Consider the following 25,540-nt stretch of genomic DNA (forward strand, 5'->3'; position numbering starts at 1 on the left):
TTATACAGATATGCCCATTATTGAGCACTATTCCTCATGCCAAACCAATTATCGGGTAGTTCCACAGGGGCCAATATTTGAACCATTCTTTTTCTTCTGTATATAGATGACTTCCCATCAAATATGGGAGAGGCGTCAGCCATTCTTTAAGCTGATGACACTATCGTTACAGTATCAACAAAAAATATAATTTATCTGGAAATTGCTCTGAATAACTCATTTGGCAGGCTAGTTCTTGGTTTAGTTCCAATGGACTTATGCTGAATAGTTCACAGAGTCGACCTTTGCAGTTCTCCACCAAGGCCTTAAATTCACTTCTGAGACTAGCAAGCACTGTATCGACAACTCCACAATATCCTTGGGCACTATTAATTGTCTTTTAAATTGGAAAGAGGACTTTTATAATTTTGGGGTTAAACTCAGTTCAGCATGTTTTGGTTTTTACATAATTACTTCTCCAACCAATTTATTACTGCTAGAACAATGTGTTTTGTACATATCTTTTCGCATGACATGTTGACATTGCAACATTAATTATATTTTGTTTTAAATTCTTTTGATTGTAGTCTAAAAATTCTATACAAGGCAAACTATATTGTAACCTGTTATTGTATTGTTTTGTTGTTTGTATTCTGTACATCGCTTATTCGAACAAGGGGCACTATATTCATTTCTAAAACTGTTTAATGCCCTACCCTTTCAAATAAAACACATGGGTTCTTTTAAAAACCTTCCCTAAAGAACTACTTTTGAGCCGGGCATTTTATTCGGTTAATCTTAAATACTTAATATTAATCTTTGAAAGTTATTGTTATTGTTTTTAACACAAACTGTATTTCATTTAAGTTTAATGTAGCATAGAATTTTAACAAGTTAGATTTACTGAAATTTATTGAGTTATGCTTAACATTGTAAACCAACATGATGGAAAAAATAAAATGAAATAACCACAGCGTGTGGGTGTTATTGGCGATAGTAGTTAAAGATAAAACAACACTGATCAACAAGTAGAAGTCAAGAAACAGATGTGATTCTGGGAGAAAGAACTACATTCGATGGTAATGGTTTACCACTGAGCACACCCTTGCCAAGTTACTTTGTAATGGCCACAGTCATTGGCGTCAGTAATTTAAGATAAAACACAACTGATCAACAAGTAGAAGTCAAGAAACAGCTGTGATTCTGGGAGAAAGAACTACATTCGATGGTAATGGTTTACCACTGAGCACACCCTTGCCAAGTTACTTTGTAATGGCCACAGTCTGTGGATGTCATTGGCGTCAGTAAGTATAGATAAAACACAACTGATCAACAAGTAGAAGTCAAGAAACAGCTGTGATTCTGGGAGAAAGAACTACATTCGATGGTAATGGTTTACCACTGAGCACACCCTTGCCAAGTTACTTTGTAATGGCCACAGTCTGTGGATGTCATTGGCGTCAGTAATTTAAGATAAAACACAACTGATCAACAAGTAGAAGTCAAGAAACAGATGTGATTCTGGGAGAAAGAACTACATTCGATGGTAATGGTTTACCACTGAGCACACCCTTGCCAAGTTACTTTGTAATGGCCACAGTCTGTGGATGTCATTGGCGTCAGTAATTTAAGATAAAACACAACTAATCAACAAGTAAAAGTCAAGAAGCAGATGTGTTTCTTGGAGAAAACTACATTTTATGGTAATGGTTTACCACTGAGCAGACCCCTGCCAAGTTACTTTGTAATGGCCACAGTCTGTGGATGTTATTGGCGTCAGTAATTATAGATGAAACACAACTGATTAACAAGTAGAAGTCAAGAAGCAGATGTGTTTCTTGGAGAAAGAACTACATTAGATGGTAATGGTTTACCAATGAGCAGACCCCTGCCAAGTTACTTTGTAATGGCCACAGTCTGTGGATGTTATTGGCGTCAGTAAGTATAGATAAAACACAATTGATCAACAAGTAGAAGTCAAGAAACAGATGTGATTCTGGGAGAAAGAACTACATTCGATGGTAATAGTTTACCACTGAGCAGACCCCTGCCAAGTTACTTTGTAATGGCCACAGTCTGTGGATGTTATTGGCGTCAGTAAGTATAGATAAAACACAACTGATCAACAAGTAGAAGTCAAGAAACAGATGTGATTCTGGGAGAAAGAACTACATTCGATGGTAATGGTTTACCACTGAGCACACCCTTGCCAAGTTACTTTGTAATGACCACAGTCTGTGGATGTTATTGGCGTCAGTAATTATAGATGAAACACAACTGATTAACAAGTAGAAGTCAAGAAGCAGATGTGTTTCTTGGAGAAAGAACTACATTAGATGGTAATGGTTTACCAATGAGCAGACCCCTGCCAAGTTACTTTGTAATGGCCACAGTCTGTGGATGTTATTGGCGTCAGTAAGTATAGATAAAACACAAAATTGATCAACAAGTAGAAGTCAAGAAACAGATGTGATTCTGGGAGAAAAAAACTACATTCGATGGTAATAGTTTACTACTGAGCAGACCCCTGCCAAGTTACTTTGTAATGGCCACAGTCTGTGGATTCATTGGCAACAATCATTAATTTATATATTAAGAGGTAGTGTTTATTGTTAAACATATAATACCATTTTACTTACACATTTTAATTGTAGTTTTTATGCGTGTTCTTTTAATAAATAAAACATTAGCTATTTTTGTATTAGATAATCAATGCTTAACACTTTCGTTTTGATTTGTATAGTTATCTGTAAATAATTACTCTTTCAGGCAAAGATATAAAATGTTGTATTACGAAATGTAACTAATATACTTAATTGATGAATGAGAAAGAAATGTTGAGAAGGGGTTGGTTGACCTTTACTTTAAAAATATAGTGTGAGAAATAATCAATAACACAATACATACTTATGAAGAACATAAGAGATTTTTCGTCCTCCTCTGCAGTGTGTGTTTCCAGAGTTTAAAAACAGTTGCTTCTATTCAATAAAAATTAGTATTTTATCGTGTTTTTTTTTTACTTGTAGATGCACAGTTTTTGGTATTTTGGGTATAAACGTCTTGATTTAAATTTATTTATAATGTAGGAATTAAACACTGGTTCACAATTTATATTTGTACACATAAAATAATGAAGAAATCACAGCTTTAAATCCATAAATTCACATCAAATTTATTAGTAAAAGTGATGTAAAGTCTTTGTTACAAAATTTTCCAAACATAACAATAACAAACTTAATTTTTGTTGTTATATTAAATGTCCCTTCTGGATTTTAAGCTAACTTACATTTCACGTTAAGCAAACGTTAATTGCATACTTTTAAGAATGTTGGTATTTATCATAGTTGGTTGTTATATAGGCTGTGCTTTAATATTTCTCTGTTTAAAACGAAATGAGGCGTCACTTATAGATTTGTTGTAGAAGAATATGAAATGGACGATTCCATCCGAGCTTCCCAGAAACTAGGAAGAAGTAGGTTTCAGGAACACTATATAGAGAAACATATCTGTTTCACAGCGCGTATACACAAACTTATGGACTTTTAAGTTAAATTATGTAAGCTTCAGTTTATCTGGTCCAATCATATATTACTATAGTAAATATTATAAGAGAAGTAAAACATTTGCTTTTTGTAGCGATAACGGACTGTTGCAGTTATGAAACGGCTAAACAGTTTCCGAACCAATTGAAAACTATTCTGGTTTTCCGGATATCAAACGCGCTTTTTCGGGTGCTGGTTTTTCCTCGGTATTGCAGATGGATGGGATATCTGTAAGTAGTGCCTGTCTCTCTACCTTTCACAAATTTGAGTTCGATTCCGAGTCACTCCAGAGGGCTGTGGTCAATGTGGTTGTCATGGTGACCGACCCATCTCCCCGCGATGTAACCTCACCCTTGGCTGTTTGTTCTTCTCGGCATCCTTTTAGCTCTCAAGATCGCTTATCAGCGCGCCAACGCTACGCCACCCCCCCCCCCGCGCCATTTGACACGCAACCAGAATGTACTTCAACACTTACAAGTCAGCTATATAAATCCATTATAATAACTCTACTGGCAAAGTGGGAAAACATTATAAACTTCATGTACTCCTGTCATCCTGGAAAATTACATTGAAGATACAATAATAGTTCATGCATACTATCAGCTTATTCCTATGACAATTCTTTTTAATGGCTCGCACTTTAATACATTATATTAAACATTTCGAAAACTGTTAATATTTTATATTTTTCCTGACAAAACCACAGATTTTAGTATGTGATTGTGTTGGAATAAAGACATAACAATAGTCATAATAATAAAAATTAATTATGTTTTCGAACACTTTTTCTTGCTTTGTACAGGGTCATATTGATGGTCAATTACTTAATATCACACATGAACTTTATCAGGCCGTCAACTTAAAATCTTACAACATAAAATAAATTAAATTAAAAAATTATTTAAACGAATTACGTAAGTTCCAAATAACTTTTTAATGTTGTCCAACAACGCTTGCTCGATTAAAACTGAGGTTTAATTATACGTTTTTAAAACTCAATACAACATTTATTTACAGAAGGTAAAAGTTGAGTATTTCAAATAAATATTGTTCAGATATAAACGAGCCCCTCAATATTTCTTTTTAAATGGGGCTAGCTAATAAACATATAAAATATGATGTCTAAACTCTATTCCCGTGCCTTGTAAGGATTGGATAACGTAAAAATCACTGTAGTGTTAATAAGTTCACATTGTAAACTGTTGACAGTATGACGGACAAATGAATCTTCACACACAAGGGTTAGAGTGGGATTGAATTTAATGCATGGAGTTCATGACCAAAGAGGTCAGGAAATGTTTGGAAAATACTCACATACAATGTTACAATCTTTCTCATACCAGTGAAATGATGATGATTTTAGTAACCAATTTTCTGCTCACTATACAATTTACACAGACTTATACTACTATGCCCCGATAACCGATACCATATTAATTGTACTATGGGAAATATATCATTATAATGAATGACTAAATAATCGAAAAGGGTATGCAAGTTATTTAAAAAGAATTATAAGCTAGCTTCACCGAATCCCAATACGATTGTTTGATACTGAACTTTAATAATGAAATCAGTAGGATTGTTTTACTTATTTCTTTAGTGTTCATAAAAGTTGGTGAGAGATATGAGTGAACATGTTTTGAACAGTTTTCCAAGTAATAAAACGCTTGTCAACATTAAAATGTTATTGCAATTCATTTTATTACAACGTCTTGATGCAAATGTTCACCAACTTGAACATGGAATGTACACGAAACCATTTAACACACTATTGCCCTATAGTTGATAAGATTGAGCTAGGGTCTTGGATTAGGTCTTTGACATCGACTGGTTTAAAGGCTAAAACTGCAGTTTAATTGAGATTACTGTGTGGTTTGTATTCTTCAATCAACACTTATAAGTATATGACTGACCTGACAGTGGTCACAGTGGAAGTTGACCGAGTAGCTCTGGCCGCAGTCATAGCGGGATAACACCTCCGCGAACTCACACTGCAGTCTAGCGGCCAGTCTGTCGATGTCTATCAACGCTTGCACGGCGCGTTCACAGGCGGCATTGTCCAGAAACACTTCCGCGCTCAGCGAGTCGTGGACCGAGTGTTCGCAGCAATGCCTCAGCCTCACGCCCCGAACACCCCCGCCCCCGCCGGCCCCACACAAAACCGTTTTGTGCGATTCATTCAAATATTCAAGGCACTGAGTTGTATTATCTGAGTTTCGTGATGTCGACCGAGTAGACGATGAAGAAGAAGAACACGGAGGCGGACAGCTCGGCGGCGGTCCGGGGAATTCACTGATCATTCTGGAGCAGGAACCTTGGAGGTCTGGCGGGGAAGGCTGATGCAAGTCACAGGACGACAGCCATGGGTTGACGAGTGTTAGAGGCGAGTGTGGAGACCCTCTGGACGACATCAAGAACAGTAGGACCAGCCATCCCGTGCAGGTGTATCGAGCCAAGGGCATGGTCCGACTCGGGGGTGAGTCGCCGACACTGATTCACAGGTAGCTAGATGACGGCACGAGCGGTGCATCTCTGCTGGTACCTACAAGCAGACGAAACAGTGTTATATAGGCAGTTATCAAGCCAAGGGCATGGTCCGACTCGGGGGTGAGTCGCCGACACTAATTCACAGGTAGCTAGATGACGGCACGAGCGGTGCATCTCTGCTGGCACCTACAAGCAGACGAAACCGTGTTTACATAGGCAGTTATCAAGCCAAGGGCATGGTCCGACTCGGGGGTGAGTCGACGACACTGATTCACACGTAACGGAAGCATTAATAGATGTTTTACATATCTTGACATATGCCTAACTTATCTGGTAAAATTTAGTAAACCTATCATCGGGGGGGGGGGGGGGTTGATTTTAATATAAAGTTAAATTTTAATAATAATGAGACAACTACTTTTTCCAATAATGTTAAATCCACAGCCTCTACATTTCTTCACGGGAGCCAACCAGAAGAGCAAACTGTCTTGATTCTATTGCCACATCTCTTAGTTCCTGGGAGTACACCACGGATGTTCTGGACCCTGTCATCGCAGACCACTGCCCAGTGGTGATTGAGGTGAACCTGGATGAGGTAAGCGACCATTAATTGCCACAAGCAGTAGATACATTGTGTAAAGGGTGAATTACTTCCAAGTTTTAATATAGCGTTGCTGAACATTGACTGGGGATTTGTCTATTGTGGCGCCGCTGATGTTCAGGCTGTTTTTGAGTATTTCTTAGACAACTTTAATAAAACTTTTAATGCAATTGTCCCCATAAATCTGTTAAGCAACAACAAATAACACTGCCTATACCTGTAAACCACCTGTGGGGTTTGGAAGATCAAAGGAGTGGTACAATGAGAAGCTGGCTAGTATTAAGAAAATTGTTGTTTTTCTCCATGTCAGACATAAAATTCCTAGAGATAGGGATTAAATATATCGCCTTTACCTGAAGACAAATATATGTTATCAGGAGGGTGGCGATGCTACCAAGAGGGAGTACAACATGGGAAAAGTAATAGAGGTATCCAAACCCTGTTAGATGGCCTGAGATCTGGTCAACCGGACGCGCAAGAACAAACCAGCTATGAAATGTTCAGGAAGTCCGGATGTGTTCAGCTCCTTTTTACTGGAAGAGGTTGATAGGATCGTCAGATCCTTGCCGTCGTTGCCTGATATTGTTGCGGCATCTGCGTCTACAGTGGACCACAGAAATCATTTGCTTGGTAATTTTGTGGAATGGGAGCCTGTCTATCATTCAACCGTTGTTAAAACAATTCAAGTTTAAAAAATTTAACCTGTCAGGATGTATACGGCGTGTCAGTGGTAGCTCTAAAACATGTTACTGAGGTCATTCCAAATCCTCTGACCATGGTAATAAATCTTTGTTTAACAAGAGGTATTTTTTCGGATGTCCTGAAATTGGCTCGAATAGTGCTTATCTACAAGAGAGGTAACCCGGAAAATATGGAGAACTATAGGCCAATCTCAATATTACCAGCGTTGTCCAACGTTGTTGAGTCGATAATGAAAAATCAACTTATTGTTTATTTGACCCGCAATGGGCACTTTACAGATGCACAGCATGGTTTCCGGGAGGGCAGATCAACTGTTACTGCTGTAAAACGCTTGGTGTCCTATGTGTTGGGATTCTTTTGAAGCTGGTGACTATGTGGCCTTGATACTGGCTGATCTAACAAAGGCTTTTGACTGTGTCTCGCATGAGCTCCTATTAAAGAAACTGGGCAGATGTGGAATCAGTGGAAGGATACATCTTACGCTAAAGTCCTACCTCCAGAATAGACTGCAGGTTCTCACAATGGGAGGAGCAACATCTTCACCTCTACCTGTGAAGCATGGTGTTCCACAAGGCTCAATATTAGGACCATTATTTTTCTCATCCTAACAAATGATCTGAGAGGGAATGTTCTGCTGTTTACGACAACTCTAAATTTTTTCGCAGGGGTAAAACACCACACTAATCCAGCAGCCTTGCGAATGTTGTCTTTGATGAAGCAGTGGACTGGTTCTCTACAAACAAGCTTTGCCTTCATAAAGAAAAATCCCAACGTATGACATGCAGCCTGAAAAGAAATGTAGATACGTAAAGATACTAGGCTTTACTCTTGGTCCAAAGCTGACTTGGAGTAATCACATCAACAATGTTTGCATCAAGTTGGCGAGAATAAACTTCCTTTTCAGAAGACTTTAGAAACATGGTATTTGAGGCACATTTGGTCACGATATACCATGCCTTATTTCAAAGTCACATTAGATAATGACTGTTGCTCTGGAGTCACGCGGTGGGCTATGGGGCTGTGCTTCTCCTTCAGAAGAAAGTACTCCGTATAATTTCATCCGCTGGTTATCGAGATCACTGTGCTCCAATTTTTCAGAGACTTGGGATCCAGACTGTTTTCGGCCAATACATTCTTCAGAGACTGGTTTCTATAAGAGAGAACTTAGATAGACTTTCCAATCTAGAGCGGACACACACTCTTACAATCTCCGTGGTTTAAACAATAGGGACTTACTCTACTGCCGGCTTAGTAAGACAAGGGATTGTTTCCCAGTGCTGGTACTCAGGATGTTTAACAAAACTCCCTGAGACCATTTAATGTTTTGAGAAAAATACATTTGAAGTCAAAATTAAATTATGGTTACTCTCAAAATCATTCTACTCTCTTGATGATTTTTTTACATTTAGGTGAAGGAAGGGAATAAACTCTAGTGTAAAACCGCCATCATGCCTAGAGTTTTATTTTGAATAGTATTTGTCAATTTTAAGTCCAAAGACGCAATCTATCCAACTAGTCTGGTCAAAAACACAATATTGAAGTATCAAGTAAGTATCACGTGAATAGAACTCGTATGTGGCTACCGAATTTTACAACGGTTGTGAAAATGACATTAGCAATCCAACTTAATATTATGTTTTGCTCTTCGATGCCTAACATCTGAGATGCAACAATTTATACTACAAACTTTAAAAGGGTGGCAGCTTGACATCATAAGAGATATCGGGAAATATGCCAGCGTTTAGGGTTGTTTACAATAGCGTGATATTTAAAGAATCGAGTTATTTTGGTTCTATGTTACAAAATAACAAATTCAGGCGGCTGACATCCTAATTCTTCTCTTAAACCTTATATTTGTTGCGACTGATTAACGAACACATTTAAACTCGTGTTCTAAATAAACCTCTTTAAAATAAAATTTGAAAAAATGCCTTCCTTTCCTATTTCTTTTCATGCGTAGAGCCGGTAATGACTCATCACACAAAATCCTCTGATTCAGTACTATCGCTGAACAAATCTCTAAATAAAAAAAACTACCATTGTCGTAGAAAAACAAAATAGATTTCTATGAAATGTACTTAAAAAGACTTGTCGTTTCTCAATTTTCCACTTTATTCACTGTCTACTGTGTACTAGGTGTATTGAGAACATCGACTTAAATAAGATGTATGGAGACAAAAATTTGAAAAATGCATCCCTTTCTATTTATTATTACTCAGGTGTGAGTTGGTCTAGAGCCAGTAGTCCGCACGTGCACTCCAGTAAAAAACATGGATCAGTATCTAAAACGGTATACAAAACCTACAATGAACTAAAACATCCAAAAATTACATAGAAATATTATATATAAGTAGTGAACAATAGAGGATCGTATTTAAAATTATATCAGTAATCAAACTGTTTTAATGATTTCGCAGTTATTTCAAGTTTTTCTTATTATAGAGCAGTTAGAGGAATAACACTCGTAAAAACATTATTACACTTGAAAACATATTTTTAGGGCAAAAAATATTTAAATCTGTTTATTTGAACAGTAAACACGAGGACACATAGTTATTGATACTAGTGGTATACGACATTAAACAAAATATCCCTTTAAAGCTACAAAGGTGGATGACTTCAAGGTTCCGGACACTTTAGATACTCAATGATGGGAATGTGTTAAAAGACAATCTTCCCATAACTATGGCGTATGGAGTCATACTCTCTCTTTTTTCCTTCAGTCTACCTTCACATAGAGTTCCACAATGTCAGCTATATGAATGGATGATTTCATGGTTCCGACCCCTTAATATTGCTCAATTATCCGGGAGTGTTGTGAAGACAATCCTCCCATAACTACGACGTATCTCAAGGAGTGCAATTCAGGGTGTGATGTCTATAAATTCTGTTAACTGTACACCGGAAAATGGAATAATATTTAAACCTGATATAATGAGTAATGGTTGTCACCGATAAACTAGTAGAAATTATATGTATATGTGAGGTATAATCCCGCTCCATAGGATCCAGCATTGCAACACAACCGTGTAAAATAGTGAACAATGCATATTGGGTTCCCGATAAAAGCATACTTAACTGCATTGGAGACCAATCTCGTTCATGGGGATATTCTGTGTTATTTTTAATAATTTTTAAATATGCAATAGAGACTATTCTACGAACTTCGTGTACAATTAAACATTTGCCAGACATGTCAGTAGCTACAGCAAGCTGTGAGTTCCAAGGAGTTAGAACTGGTGAGGGGGAGGGGGGTGAAAGGGTTTGCATATTGGAGGCTCCGCTGGTCCCAAATGGAGCCTGATACGTCACACGTCACGAGGCTGTCGACACCTCATGATTGATAAGCACCACCCTCCCCCTCCCATGTTTATAAATCAATTTGAAACAGACGACATGACGCCCATTAGTCGAAGCTCGGGATATTCCGCAGTACCATTTATCCGTTGTATATATATTTGAAACAGACGACATGACGCCCATTAGTCGAAGCTCGGGATATTCCGCAGTACCATTTATCCGTTGTATATATAGACTATTTGAAACAGACGACATGACGCCCATTAGTCCAAGCCCGGGATATTCCGCAGTACCATTTATCCGTTGTATATATATTTGAAACAGACGACATGACGCCCATTAGTCGAAGCTCGGGATATTCCGCAGTACCAATTATCCGTTGTATATATATTTATCGTTGCAGGTCAGCAGCTTACAGAGTCTAGACCGTTCCGGTCCAAAATAAGAAGTGATATATTTTCCATAGCATGCACGTGAAAACGTTCATACACGAGTATGTCAATGCTATAGCCTTCAAGGTTTTAGAAAAATAATGAAAATATAAACCTTAATTTTATAATCTTAAATATTGTATTACACCAAATTGTAGCTACATTAAATGAGACAGAACCGTAGTGAACAATCAAGAACTGTAACAGAACCCCGGGTAGGAGTACGCTACAGTGCGTATCGAGCGTAACAGGCTTCGCGTAAGTCTACAGGATATCTCATTTAATTATCTTTTTTATTAGTATCTTAGCTTTTAATACAACTTCCCCTAAATACAGAAAAGTGAAATTTTTATTTAAAAAATATTAAGTTTCGTAAAAACAAAATATTTAAAAACATGTAATTTTTACATTACATGGTATTTCATTTGAATATAAACTATAAACGAATAAAAATTCCTCACTCCTCAACATCTTAAAAATGCCTCAACGCCGTTGAGGTCGTGCTGATAGACAAAGAGGCAGGCAATCGGACAGAAGAGAAAATTCCGGCAGTCTTCTGATTAATAGACTTCAATTACGCTCAGTCAAATTCTATGGATCGACTTGCATCTTCATCGAACTAACTCTTGTGTTGATGTAGAGATTTATGCAAAGTTTAAAGTCTATGGACGAAGTCATTTTGGGACATCCTGCAAGTTAGGCTGTGTAAAGACTTAGCCACATGCACATCATTAAGGCACAGGATGTTGCCAAATTACTTCATAGTTCAATTCATGTTTTAAATATCGAACTGAAAACAGACACACAGGCAGATAAGCAGTCAAAGAGACAGACCGAAGAGAATTTTTTCCAGAACCCAAAAAATATACAACATTTAAAGTTTATAACAAAGTTATTCTAGAGATATCACCCTGAGCGCTTTACTAACGCTCAGCCAAATGCTATGAAGTGATTTGCACTATTGTCGAACTCTATCTTGTCTGTATTTGTATAAAAAAACTGATACACCGGAGTATCAAAGTACCCGATATAATGTAACGAAAGTCTTACAACCAATCCATCAAATATCACACTTACAACGTCATATGAATGAACTCAGTCTGTTTACAAATTTGTTTATTCCATGACATTATCGTTGCCATCAGGGTTACCTATAAAATCAATGTAAAAATATTCACTAACGCTCAACAAATCCTAGGGAGTGACATGCACCGTCACCGAACTCGATGTTTCTTGCATATACTCGTAAATAAAAAGCTTCGTGCAAAATCTCAAGTCTACAGGTCTGTTAGTTTTCGAGATATTGAGAGAACAGACACAACTTCTCTAGTCCCCTGTACACATAATTTTTACAGAATGTACAGTAAATTAGTTATATCTTCAGGGAATGTGGTGTTTTTATTCCTTTATGGCTTATATTTAAATGTAATACCGTACAGTGTAAGAAAACAACAGTTTTTTTTAATATTTTGTTTTTACAAAATTTAATATTTGTATGAATAATGACGCTTTTCTTTATTTAGGGAAGTTACATTAAAAGCTATGATTCTAACATAAAACACATTTTCCAAATCCAAAATCGATTACACTATCTGACCTCAAATCAGACGGATAAGTTTCTAATGAAACTATACCAAATATAGCAAGAAAGTTAACACTTCATCTTCATGTGTTTATAGAAAATTGCATCTTCTGTTTACTAACCATAGCGTGTAATCATTGATTTTATGGGAAAGGTATACAGCAAATATAGCAAGAAAGTTAACACTTCATCTTCATGTGTTTATAGAAAATTGCGTCTTCTGTTTACTAACCATAACGTGTAATCATTGATTTTATGGGAAAGGTATACAGCAAATATAGCAAGAAAGTTAACACTTCATCTTCATGTGTTTATAGAAAATTGCGTCTTCTGTTTACTAACCATAGCGTGTAATCATTGATTTTATGGGAAAGGTATACAGCAAATATAGCAAGAAAGTTAACACTTCATCTTCATGTGTTTATAGAAAATTGCATCTTCTGTTTACTAACCATACCGTGTAATCATTGATTTTATGGGAAAGGTATACAGCAAATGCACGCACTTAACTATGAACAATTTTACATCGATTTTGAAAGAAATGTACAGAGCACAAGAATTGACTTAGAGTGGAACTATATACGTATGACCTAAATACTGAGAAAGAGAATAGTTGACTGAAACTGTACGAATAATAGTAATAATTGTGAGAGGAAGCAGCAGAAGAATGGAAAGGAGCCGGTGATGGGGAGGGGGGTAGTGTCGAGAGGTTTCGATCCATAGCTCGGGTGGTCGACTCCCTCACCTGTCTGTTGATTGATTTATTACTGTGGCGGTTCTCGCCGTTAGTCGACCATGAATTTTTCATGAATTTAAACTTTTTATTTATGTAACATTTAGTATAATTACGTGAGAAACTGTTGATCGCAATCCAGAATATGAAAGTGAAGCACAACAAGTTTAAATAGAGATTATATTAGTTGTATAAACCTATGAATTTGTTTGATACATGAAAGACAAACTACGCTACACGTTGACTAACTATGAATATGGAAGTAATGAAATGGAAGTGCAATGTATCACAGGTTAAAGCAAATGGAACTGATATACTATGGTTTAGTAAAAGCTCAAAGGATTTAATAGATTTTTTTATAAATATGATATACTTCACGAGCATACTTAATAAGAAATGATTTACTTTGATTTGCTGAGGTGTAATTTTAACAAAGATAATAAGAGAAGAATTCTTGAGTGGTGTACAATTGATACTTATTGTGCTTAAGATTGATAAGGTAGAAAGGAGAAAGCGTACTTAATTAGCTGTATGTACTATAGTGCCAACAAAAAAGATAGCAAGAGAAGAAGCAAGGAGAAGAGTGACTTAGTTGTTTTTAACTGTGCTTACCAATATTTAAAGAATTTTATAAGAAATAAGGAAAGGTTTGTCAGTTTCGCGGTACCATTTATTACAAAAATGCGGTTGAATTATGAACTACCGCGATTGTTAGTAGCTCATAAAAAAGACAAATAATAACGACACAAAAATCCTGAAGAATGGTCGACAACTACGGAATATTGGAGGGTTGTTTACGATTTCACCGATATTGTGTACAGTATTGGTGACAGCAATTTCAAATCCCCCTCACAGCGCAGCGGCTCTGTTAAATGTAACAATGTTGCAGGGCGCGGCTCCGATGCTGTGTCTGCTTTGTTACGCCGAACTTGCTCCATGCTCACTTGCATCACGAACTGATCGACATTTTTAATTATATTCAGAGAAAAATAAAACCCTTAAGAATGGTTATGTTATTGATTCTACATTTGCATGATTAGTTCAAATATCCTTAGTCTATGTGAAGTAGCGATTAGGTTCATTACATTAAAAATCGTACTCACTAAGTACTAACAGAGTGTCTCCTTGATTTATACAATAAAACATTCATTGTTTCCTGCAAAAAGGAACCATTATTATGCGCAAAATATTGCTTCACTTTCACATTGCACTAATTCAGGATCTCTGCAAGCTACGATCTCGTAAATGAAGATTGACCTGTCTGTACAAAAGGTTGATTTAATATAATTTTGGCTTTAGTCTTCATTATTAATTACAAAGACAAATACACGAGTGTCTAGAAACTACATAACTATAAAGACAAGCTTACAACGAACCAGTATCTATATTATTTAATTATGATCAGTGGAATAGCACGAAATTAATTTAACAATAAAAGACTTTTTACAAGAGAATATACATAGTCAATACAATTGTTTAATGCAATGGATAGTATTTTTATTCGTGTTGTTTCTATTCTAGTTTAGGTAAAAAACTTGTTTTTATAGACATTTTAAACTTTTCGCAAGACGCTGGACAAGTAATCTACGAAAATAAGATGAATGTCGTGCAGAATGAATATGGCTGCTCCCCCTCCTCCAGACTTCTCTGGTAGTGCCCATATTGATCGGTAACGGCACGTGAACGTCTAGCCAACAACGTTGTGATACTGGCATCACTAACCGTCATCACTTATCTCACAAATACTCAACGTTCAAGTAACTGGATTATAACACTACGCTATGAGTGCTGGCTCCCAGGGCACGCGGGACATGGATAAACTGTGGAAGTGCTCGTATTTATAGGTAACAGAACTTAACTTCCATCCTACAACGTTGTGATACTGGCATCACTCACCGTCATCACTTATCTCAGAAATACTCAACGTTCAAGTAACTGGATTATAACACTACGCTATGAGTGCTGGCTCCCAGGGCACGCGGGACATGGATAAACTGTGGAAGTGCTCGTATTTATAGGTAACAGAACTTAACTTCCATCCTACAACGTTGTGATACTGGCATCACTCACCGTCATCACTTATCTCAGAAATACTCAACGTTCAAGTAACTGGATTATAACACTACGCTATGAGTGCTGGCTCCCAGGGCACGCGGGACATGGATAAACTGTGGAAGTGCTCGTATTTATAGGTAACAGAACTTAACTTCCATCCTACAACGTTGTGATACTGGCATCACTCACCGTCATCACTTATCTCAGAAATACTCAACGTTCAAGTCTCTGGATTATAAAACTACGCTATGAGTGCTGGCTCCCAGGGCACGCGGGACATGGATAAACTGTGGAAGTGCTCGTATTTATAGGTAACAGAACTTAACTTCCATCCTACAACGTTGTGATACTGGCATCACTCACCGTCATCACTTATCTCAGAAATACTCAACGTTCAAGTAACTGGATTATAAAACTACGCTATGAGTGCTGGCTCCCAGGGCACGCGGGACATGGATAAACTGTGGAAGTGCTCGTATTTATAGGTAACAGAACTTAACTTCCATCCTACAACGTTGTGATACTGGCATCACTCACCGTCATCACTTATCTCAGAAATACTCAACGTTCAAGTCTCTGGATTATAAAACTACGCTATGAGTGCTGGCTCCCAGGGCACGCGGGACATGGATAAACTGTGGAAGTGCTCACATACAAGCATCACTCATCGTCATCACTTATCTCAGAAATACTCAACGTTCAAGTAACTGGATTGTAAAACTACGCTATGAGTGCTGGCTCCCAGGGCACGCGGGACATGGATAAACTGTGGAAGTGCTCGTATTTATAGGTAACAGAACTTAACTTCCATCCAACAACGTCGTCATACTGGCATCACTCACCATACATTAAATGCCCTAATGACAGGTTATGGCACATAAACGTCTAACCAGAAACGTTGGGATACTGACTGTACACACCATAGACACTTATTCCCTAATTACTCGACTCCAAGTAACAATATCAAAACACTACGCTATGAGTGCTGGCTCCCAACCACGCTTTGTGGTACACCAACAATGGGAGGGCTCTAATTAAGTGGAAGGACATTCAAACGTTTTACGTGCGAACTTTAAAAATTCTTCATAAAAACTGCTTCTTATTGGTAAATGAACTACAATTGTTGATTATGATCACGAATATAGCTGTTAATTTAATGCGTCAATTGTAGCAGAAGTATATTCACTTAAATGCATTGTATACTTATTTAAATTTGCCTTCATTATCATTACAGGATTTTCCAGCGGCAGAACACATATCATATTTATTAGTGTAACGTTAATAATGTTTACGTAAGGGAAAGTTTTCCAGGCCATGTTAACGAATATAATATTCAGAATTTCAACAAAACCAGAAATCGCAGTGAGAAATTGGTCAAAATTGAAAAGTAAGGGCCAAAATGCAATTTAGATTCTCAGCAAATCGGAATTAAAACTGGCTTTTCGCCACAATATTGTGTTTTATTCCAACCACATTGGGAAATGATTTGCAACGATTTGTTCTTATAGAGTAGCGATTGAGACTACCCAATTGTATCTATTATTAACCTCAGCTAAACATAAAAATCTACAGTTTTGAGGATAAAGTAAATGAACATGGAGCTTAATCACCAGTGTAAAATAAAACTCATATTTAACAATTCAAGAATGATAGGAAGAGTGAAATAAGTGTGCCAGTTTCGAGGCACAATTGTCTCCCTCGCAGTTCAGAACGCAGATATGTGGTGAGCGAAACGTTTGTTTGCCAAACTGACAAGATAATATACATTTCTCGTGCTATCTCCTGGCTGTCCCAGATATTTTAATCCGAGAGCCGGCACGTGAAATGAGAGCCCAAAATGAACACAGCCGACACCTTCCTTGCATTCTTCGTGGCGTCGCCTCCCTCCCACAACATCGTTAAAGATAAAACTTCCAAGGTTAAACATCTCTAATTTAATTCAACCTTTTCAGTAAAACAGCGAGGAACAACGCTCATTCTTACCGTATAGGGCTAACCAGCCACATTTCAAGTAATTTTGATAAATCTTTAAACATTTTTGACACATACGAGTTTGAAATGCAATATAAAGAAAGTTTCAGTGGAGCAACTTTTTAAAGTACTGCCATATTTTTTCGTTTTCAGGAAATAACAGTAGGTGCGGAAAATGTAATTGCCAGTTTACTATCTATCAAAACTCAATATGGATTCCAGTGCCTAAAAGAGGCAATGATTGACTAAGCGATGTCACTGTTAATACAAACACTTACACAAAAGCTCGCACACACACACACGCACAGTGTCTTTAATGACTCAAAACTTGTGTTTTCAACATCTTACAAAGGGGGCGATTAACAGTGGTGAGGACATTTTAAGGCTACTTTCCTCAATTTTAAAACTATAATGACCAACAGTTTCAACCAGTGTTGAAACTACTTTGAGAGCACTTGGTTCAGCTCGGGTTAACATTATGCCGTTGCTGTTACAGTTTGCTCTGCCTCTCTCATTATTAACTGAATGTATGTAAGGTAGCCTACACTAACATTCCAACTTAAGTTTTCACGTTCCTCTTTAATAACGCGCGTTTACGATGTTCTGCAGACGATATTATGATAAACCGATCATTCAAAACTGACCGATCTTGTCTTGTTTCAGATTGGAAAAACAAGAGCTAACTGGAGCTGAACACTTGGAGCGTCGCACAGACTGATGTCCTATGACGTCACACTACTACCTCTGATTGTATTAGTTACACAGGAGATAAACATTCTTACAGGCGAGTGTGTTGAGGCCTAGGGGATTATTTGAGGTCCAGCGCTAGTACAACGCCACGTAACTTTCGTTGTTACCGTTCAAATATTTGCCATCTGCCCTCTCATTCCACAAGGGGTAGTCTAAGGGCCCATTTTTGCCTCAATTAAAAACATTGGTCGAGATCTATTTTGTGTAACTGATATAATCAAAGCTGCTTCTGCACGTTTTTTAACGAACGTGTTAATGCACTGATTATAGCTGAACGAGATTATTATAATTTCAAATATGTTAGTTTTTGGAGAAAATGTTTTAATTACACACGGGTGCCCTCCTGGCGGCTGGGTTATTAGCCCCTCGGTTTATCACTTCAGGATCCCGGGTTTGAATTCCGGTTCGGCCATGCCATTCTATTAAGCTGCCAAATAATTGTCTGGGCCTAACTTGTAATGTGATAAGCGGTTCTATGCTACAGAATCAAAACATCCATAAATCACTTTATGAAGGTATCGGAATGAAAGAATATTTATCAAGAGTATTTATTAAGAGTCCAAGTCAACTCATAAAATGAAAGCATAGTTCAAACTGTAAATCGTTTTTGGAATCGTTCTTTGAAGTTTTGGAATATAAAGCGCTAAATAGGATATCGAATGATTTGTACAAATTCAATCACGAAAATAAGTTAGGTTAACGCGACTTAATAAGATAAGAGTGGGGACTTTTAAAAAGTACATTTTTGCCTTTCCATTTGATTGTTTAGTATTTGAGTGTAAAATTTTATTTGGATTTGTTAATGGCATTTATTAAAAATGCCCTTTTCTCTTGATTCATTTTTGCAATCAACTTTTGGTAAATCTTGCGTATAAAATAAATAAGACAATGTTTAGTATATCATATTTTGAAACTTTACGTAGTCACCATTTTTTTAAATTTTAATCGCGATGTCCAAATTTTATTTTACACGCAACTGTTATAGTAAAAAATGTCTTATTTAAAATGTTAGTAGGCTAAATACCAGCGGTTTTCATTACAAAGTGCCTTAAGGAAGATTCTAAATGTTTTCCAAACTCAATTTTGCCTCTTTTTATTAGGAAATACAATTTGAAACCGTTTGAAAATTAGTTATTTTTTTGAAATTAAAAGGTCCTCAAAAGATTTTTGAACGCCAATCTTACCATTTTTTCACAAAGCTCTTTAATCGTTTCTGAAGAACGATTTAAGATTTAGAAGCTTCTAGTGTATTAATCCCCTGAGATAAAGTAAATACTTTTAAAAAATTTTAAAATTTATGTCGTTCATTCATGGCGTTCTAATTTAATGGATGACATACCTCAGTCCAAAAATATTTCCAGAGTAAAAGTTTTTGTGTTGCTTTCCAGATATTTTACAAGAAATTCGTAGCTTAGCCTATAATCAGGGACTCAACTGGTATTCTTTCGCCAGACGAACAATATGTATATTCCAAGAATGTTAAAAATAAAAACGTTGTTTGTACCATCGAAAATGACAACCCATGTAATTTAATTTAACGTAAACCTTCTCTTGAAACTTCTTGTGGATTACCCACCCGAGGAATGAAGGCACTGATATTTTCCTACGGCGAATGCATACATGAATACTGAATTGGACATTGTGCGGACACTCAAACGAGGGGAAGACAACAAACAACAACGACCCTCCTTCTCCACCTAAGTTTATCGTCTATCGAGGCTTCAACAATAAGTTATTTTTGCACCTTGTCAATGCAAATATAAGATCAAAACTGTTCTCATCGTGACTTACCAAACTGGATATTTTTTTCTCAAAATCGTGTACAGGAAATGAAATATAAATATAAGTCTATAAAAATAGACAGAATTTAGTACACCACCAATGAATTGATTTTATATTTCATACGAGCAGAATCAGAAACAAATAAAAATCAGAGTAACATTTGGTTGACTAGTTTGTAAATTTTATTGCAGTCTACTATCAGAGTCAGATTTATCAACAGCCACTACAAAAATCACCAAAGTCATTCCAAAATAATATGTTCATCCTAAGTATTATAAATAATAAGTTTTATTTTCTAAGAGGTCGGGATAATATCGTTAGGATAATTCCAGCGAAATTTAAACTAATACTGCATCCAAACCGTGCCAAGAGCGTATCTCTTACTGGGGTAATACGTTGAACTGATTATTCACTTTTTTTATCAAAAAATGGTTTAACTTATGAGGAAATTTGGAATCTGTTGACAGGTGAGAAAATTACAATTTCCAATCAAAGTGCCGAAGTTAAGTAATTGTAACATTTATACAAACAGTAGCCCACCTCGAATAATTTTGCCCAATAAGAATACGATATTTTGGCTATACAATTTTTATATAATCAGCTCCAAAATGGCTCAAAGTAACATTTCAAATTGTTATAAATGTCTAGACGTACTACTTATTCAATTGAAATACAAATAGTAACCTCCTTTCCGGAACTATAGTGTGAAAACCCTCAAATAAACATAATCATGCATAGAACATCATTAAAAGAAAATATAATTTATTATGTTCCCAATAGTACAAATATGGCAACCGGCTTTCAATAAACCACGGTTAAACATCTCTCTCAAAACACAGTAGCATAACGATTTACTACCTACGTTAGTTTTGTACACAGGTACTCGATGAGAAATTTCATAAGTATCTTTTTCAAAAAGAAAAAGGTGGAATACAGGTTAAATTTTTATATGCATAAAATAAAATTAACTGGGATACCGGGGGAAACTTCCTTTAAATAAAAAAATTAAATGGTTGTAATAAAAACGAAAAAGATATTAACCTGGCACAAGTTTAAATCAGAAGTTAGGAATGAAACAGGCAACTGTTGAAATGGACGTTTCACCCCACACTCGACCCTAACATTCTTTGTGGCATCGCGCCCCGAGCGATCTCCCCTCCCCCACCACCCACCCACCATCCCCACAGCAACTACACCCCCCATTCTGCAACCAACTTACCATCTGACGGGTTTTATTTCCCTCGCCTTTTCATTGATTGCACCAGAAATCGCTTTTTACGAAATTTTTATTGACTATGTAAACATTGTAGATAAATTGGACACTTTACACTCCCAAGAATACGTTTTTAATTTCATTTCTTCGTTTTGTTTCTTGTAATCTGATTTAATAAACTATGAGAAATATAACTTGGAGTATATGTTTCATAGAGAGTGTTCACCACTCTTGAAGAACATCGCCTACTAATAAATATTGTCCTTATACTAGTACATCAAGATGTCAAGAACATCGCGTATTAATACTTTGTTCCTTTGTAGTAGTCCCAGGACCTGTATTTAATACCAAAGCCTTGTTTGATAGAGAGTGTTTGACTGCATAATATTTTACTTTCACTTTTCAGACTCGTAGGCTGCATCTATATGGGGATTGGGTGGCAGAATTATGTTCGGTAAAGTTAGTTCTGTTCCGCAAAGATAAGTGCATTCAAATAAATATTTTGTTTAATAAATGGGTTATAGTTCATTTAAACCTTATAGTTATTACCTCTTTAAATTTAATTTATCAAATTTAAAATTGTGGGTATTTTTATTATTGTCATAGTTAACCGAAAATTGCATTATTAATACTTTTGTGTAATACATATTAATCATTATTTACTTTGTTTTCCACTAGATAGTCCACAACCTTAAAGTATCAAGTGGATACAGATCTCAGCATTGGATGCATAATCTAATGCTTTTAAAATTGGATTATGCGTCAGAAGATATATTCATAAAATGATAAATTTGTTGTACACGTTCTACATTAGTACGTATGCCATTCTGAGACAATAATGTAATGACGTATGTATGGCGTACCTTTGCGCATATTATAACATTAATTTACATTATATAAATTTAAAACCTACACTTCGTTATCGTTTTTAAATATGTGTGTATTATGTAGGCGTGTACACTAATAAATCAATCCTAGCCTTAAGAGCTGATAATAACCATGTATGATAAACACTGATCTTATGTATAGACACTATACCTGGGTCAAACTGCTGACTGACTTACCTATTTCTAACAACATAGTTCAAAGCCTGAACACTTCCTTGAAATCGCAACGTTCCCAAATCATTTTGCAAATAAAAAAATACTTCTCTTTAACTTGTCTCTAAAGTAGATATAAACTCAATTACTTTTATTATTTACTGTATTATTAATTCTCGGCTTTTCTTTACGTAGGGGGAATGCATTTGCGCACGGAGTGTGAGACTCCCTTGCGGACTACCTACTAAACCCCTACGGGCCACGGAGGCCCAGGCCGGAACTCTTTCGGATAACATCTTGTCTGATCCGTATGTCTTATGTCCCATCCAGGACAAAACTAATTGTTTCGAAAGCTAGGGAGAACCTAATAACTATTACTGTACACAACGTTAATACTTACAGATAGAGGTAGCGGGAACTTGGCCTCGTGGCTGAGACGCCGATTTGTCTAGCGGATATCACCACACTTGTACCGGAAGTGGGTGTTAAACACAGCCACATATAAAAACTAGGCGTGTTCAGAGTGAGGTGTGGGTTATCATATTCTATGATCGGTATTGTATATATAAAAGGTTCATGGCATCCACTGTGAAGAATAGTGGAAAACAGATTTTAAAATTGAAGAATTTAATACAGTATTTAAAGTAAACTGTGACTCTATTTTATTTGTGCCTTTCTCTTGTATTTTTTAAATAAAAAAATCAGCGCAGGAAATCAAAGAATCAGAGGCCTATGTAGCTGAGCCAATATTTAGGTTATTACAATATACATCTCGTAATATAAATAACCAGAACAAAAAAGCGTTATAACGAAAAATACAACCATAGACAATCAAATAACTACACAAAAGCATTCATTGTAAGTTTTGACTAAGATCCTTCCAAAAAATTAGAAATAAAGAGAAGCATACAAGTGGTTAAGGATCGAGAAGAGAAGCGCGACATTTACCGTTGCCAGCTGCGAATTGGCCTCTATCCAAAGTCGAGTTCGCAAGGAGTTTTAACTTACTACTTAAAAATTTACCGCTTAATTATTTCTTCATAATTAACTCTAAACGAAAAGTTTTCTTAGTTCTAGTCAAAGTCACATCTTAAAGTCAGTAAAAGCATAAAACGGTTACATTCTACTGGCATTTATATATTTTTGCAGTTTTCTATGCTTATTTTTCGCATTTGTATAACGTATCCATCCCCACTGTTGCTATACAGTTTAAATGGTAACTACGAGATATCCTGCACGCTCAGTGTTCTTAGTTAAATAGTAACTACGAGATATCCTGCACGCTCAGTGTTCTTAGTTAAATAGTAACTACGAGATATCCTGCACGCTCAGTGTTATTAGTCAAATAGTAACTGGGAAATATCCTGCACACTCAGTGTTCTCATTTAAATAGTAACTACGAGATATCCTGCACGCTCAGTGTTATTAGTCAAATAGTAACTGGGAAATATCCTGCACACTCAGTGTTCTCAATTAAATGGTAACTACGAGATATCCTGCACGCTCAGTGTTATTAGTCAAATAGTAACTAGGAAATATCCTGCACACTCAGTGTTCTCATTTAAATAGTAACTACGAGATATCCTGCACGCTCAGTGTTCTCAGTTAAATAGCAACTACGAGATATCCTGCACGCTCAGTGTTATTAGTCAAATAGTAACTGGGAAATATCCTGCACACTCAGTGTTCTCATTTAAATAGTAACTACGAGATATCCTGCACGCTCAGTGTTATTAGTCAAATAGTAACTGGGAAATATCCTGCACACTCAGTGTTCTCAGTTAAATGGTAACTACGAGATATCCTGCACGCTCAGTGTTATTAGTCAAATAGTAACTAGGAAATATCCTGCACACTCAGTGTTCTCATTTAAATAGTAACTACGAGATATCCTGCACGCTCAGTGTTCTCAGTTAAATAGCAACTACGAGATATCCTGCACGCTCAGTGTTCTCAGTTAAAAAGTAACTAGGAAATATCCTGCACACTCAGTGTTCTCAGTTAAATAGTAACTACGAGATATCCTGCACGCTCAGTGTTCTCAGTTAAATAGTAACTACGAGATATCCTGCACGCTCAGTGTTCTCAGTTATATTAGTGAATACTTTTCAAATAACGAGAATCCCACGATATTAAACCATGTGGTTGAGTATCCCCTAAAAGTAAAAAGTACTCACTTTTTAACATTTATGAATATTTATTTTTACAAAGTACATTCCGGATTCGAAGAGTTCATCCTTAGGTATTGTTCTGAATAAAACAAAAAATTCAAATGACGTAGACATTTTTATCTCTGAGTTACGATCGTCAATAATTACATAAGACAATGCCATGTGCTCAAAAGTGCTTGCAAGCTTTTAAATAAATAGACTAAGCACTTTTAAATAGGTAAACTTTAGACAATACTATGAATTATGTAGAGCAGTAAAGTGCTTTTTATCATGAATGTTTGTGAATAAATATTTTCACTCATTACTGTTTAGATCCATAGAATAAATAAATCCACAATGAATACTCTCAGATGCCTCGCTAAACTCATACATTTTTCCAAAACATAACATGTCGTGATAATGGAATTCTTTCAACTGGGTCACAAATATGCTCAATTATATGTTTTAATTGAGTTTTGAACGTATGAGGAGTAAACCATCTCAACCTTGTTTTTAACCAACACTTGTTGGCTGATGTATTTGGTTAAAAACTCAAAAAAGACGAGACAGTACTGCACTGCTTAAGAAAGGCAAGTTTAAACAACACCTACATGAAAGGTAACGACTGTGTGTTGCGATTCCTATTGGATTCCCAAAACACTAATAGTTTCCACAATATCACAAACAATAACAAAAAAAAATAGTTGTTCAATTAATGGAGACGAAAGAATTCGAAATGTAGAGAGGAATTTAGACTTATTATTACTCCATTTCCTTATTTATTGCCACTGCCATCCAACTTTCTAAAATATCAGTCAACTCGTTTCTAACACTCATAGCAGATTTTAAAATAATGTGAAACAACACAACCATTTGAAACAATTTTATCGATAGGAGTATCCTAAATTATTAACAATATAATCCGGTATTTACTATTTCGTGGTTTTTCTATACACATTACACGAAAACGTTTCATTTATTTTAGTTAAACTAGTCTTTTATCATATTAAGATAAGGAAAATTATGATTTAATGATGTCTTTCTTATTCTTTTGTGACCATGTATTGTTCAGACAATAGTGATACACACAAGAATAAGCTCAAGATTTATATACTGAGCTACGAAATAAGAAATTTGGAAGAAACTGCCGAAAGGTTTTTGTTTATGACAAAAATGGACAGAAACCAACTAAGCCTACTCAAATGTGTATAAGGAATAA

At 36.2% G+C, this 25,540-nt stretch overlaps 1 protein-coding gene across 1 annotated transcript in view; it reads right to left on the minus strand.

Annotated features, from left to right (window-relative positions):
• Positions 1-6,123, minus strand: part of LOC124359558 (transmembrane protein FAM155B) — a 72,454-nt gene extending 66,331 nt beyond the window's left edge. Inside the window, exon 1 of the mRNA XM_046812405.1 lies at positions 5,438-6,123. Within this exon, the coding sequence (XP_046668361.1) occupies positions 5,438-5,986 (549 nt within the window). The 5' untranslated portion in view covers positions 5,987-6,123. The remainder of the gene's footprint in view (positions 1-5,437) is intronic.
• Positions 6,124-25,540: the final 19,417 nt, after the last annotated feature.

Source organism: Homalodisca vitripennis, chromosome 4 (assembly GCF_021130785.1).
Source record: "Homalodisca vitripennis isolate AUS2020 chromosome 4, UT_GWSS_2.1, whole genome shotgun sequence".
Taxonomy (NCBI): domain Eukaryota; kingdom Metazoa; phylum Arthropoda; class Insecta; order Hemiptera; family Cicadellidae; genus Homalodisca; species Homalodisca vitripennis.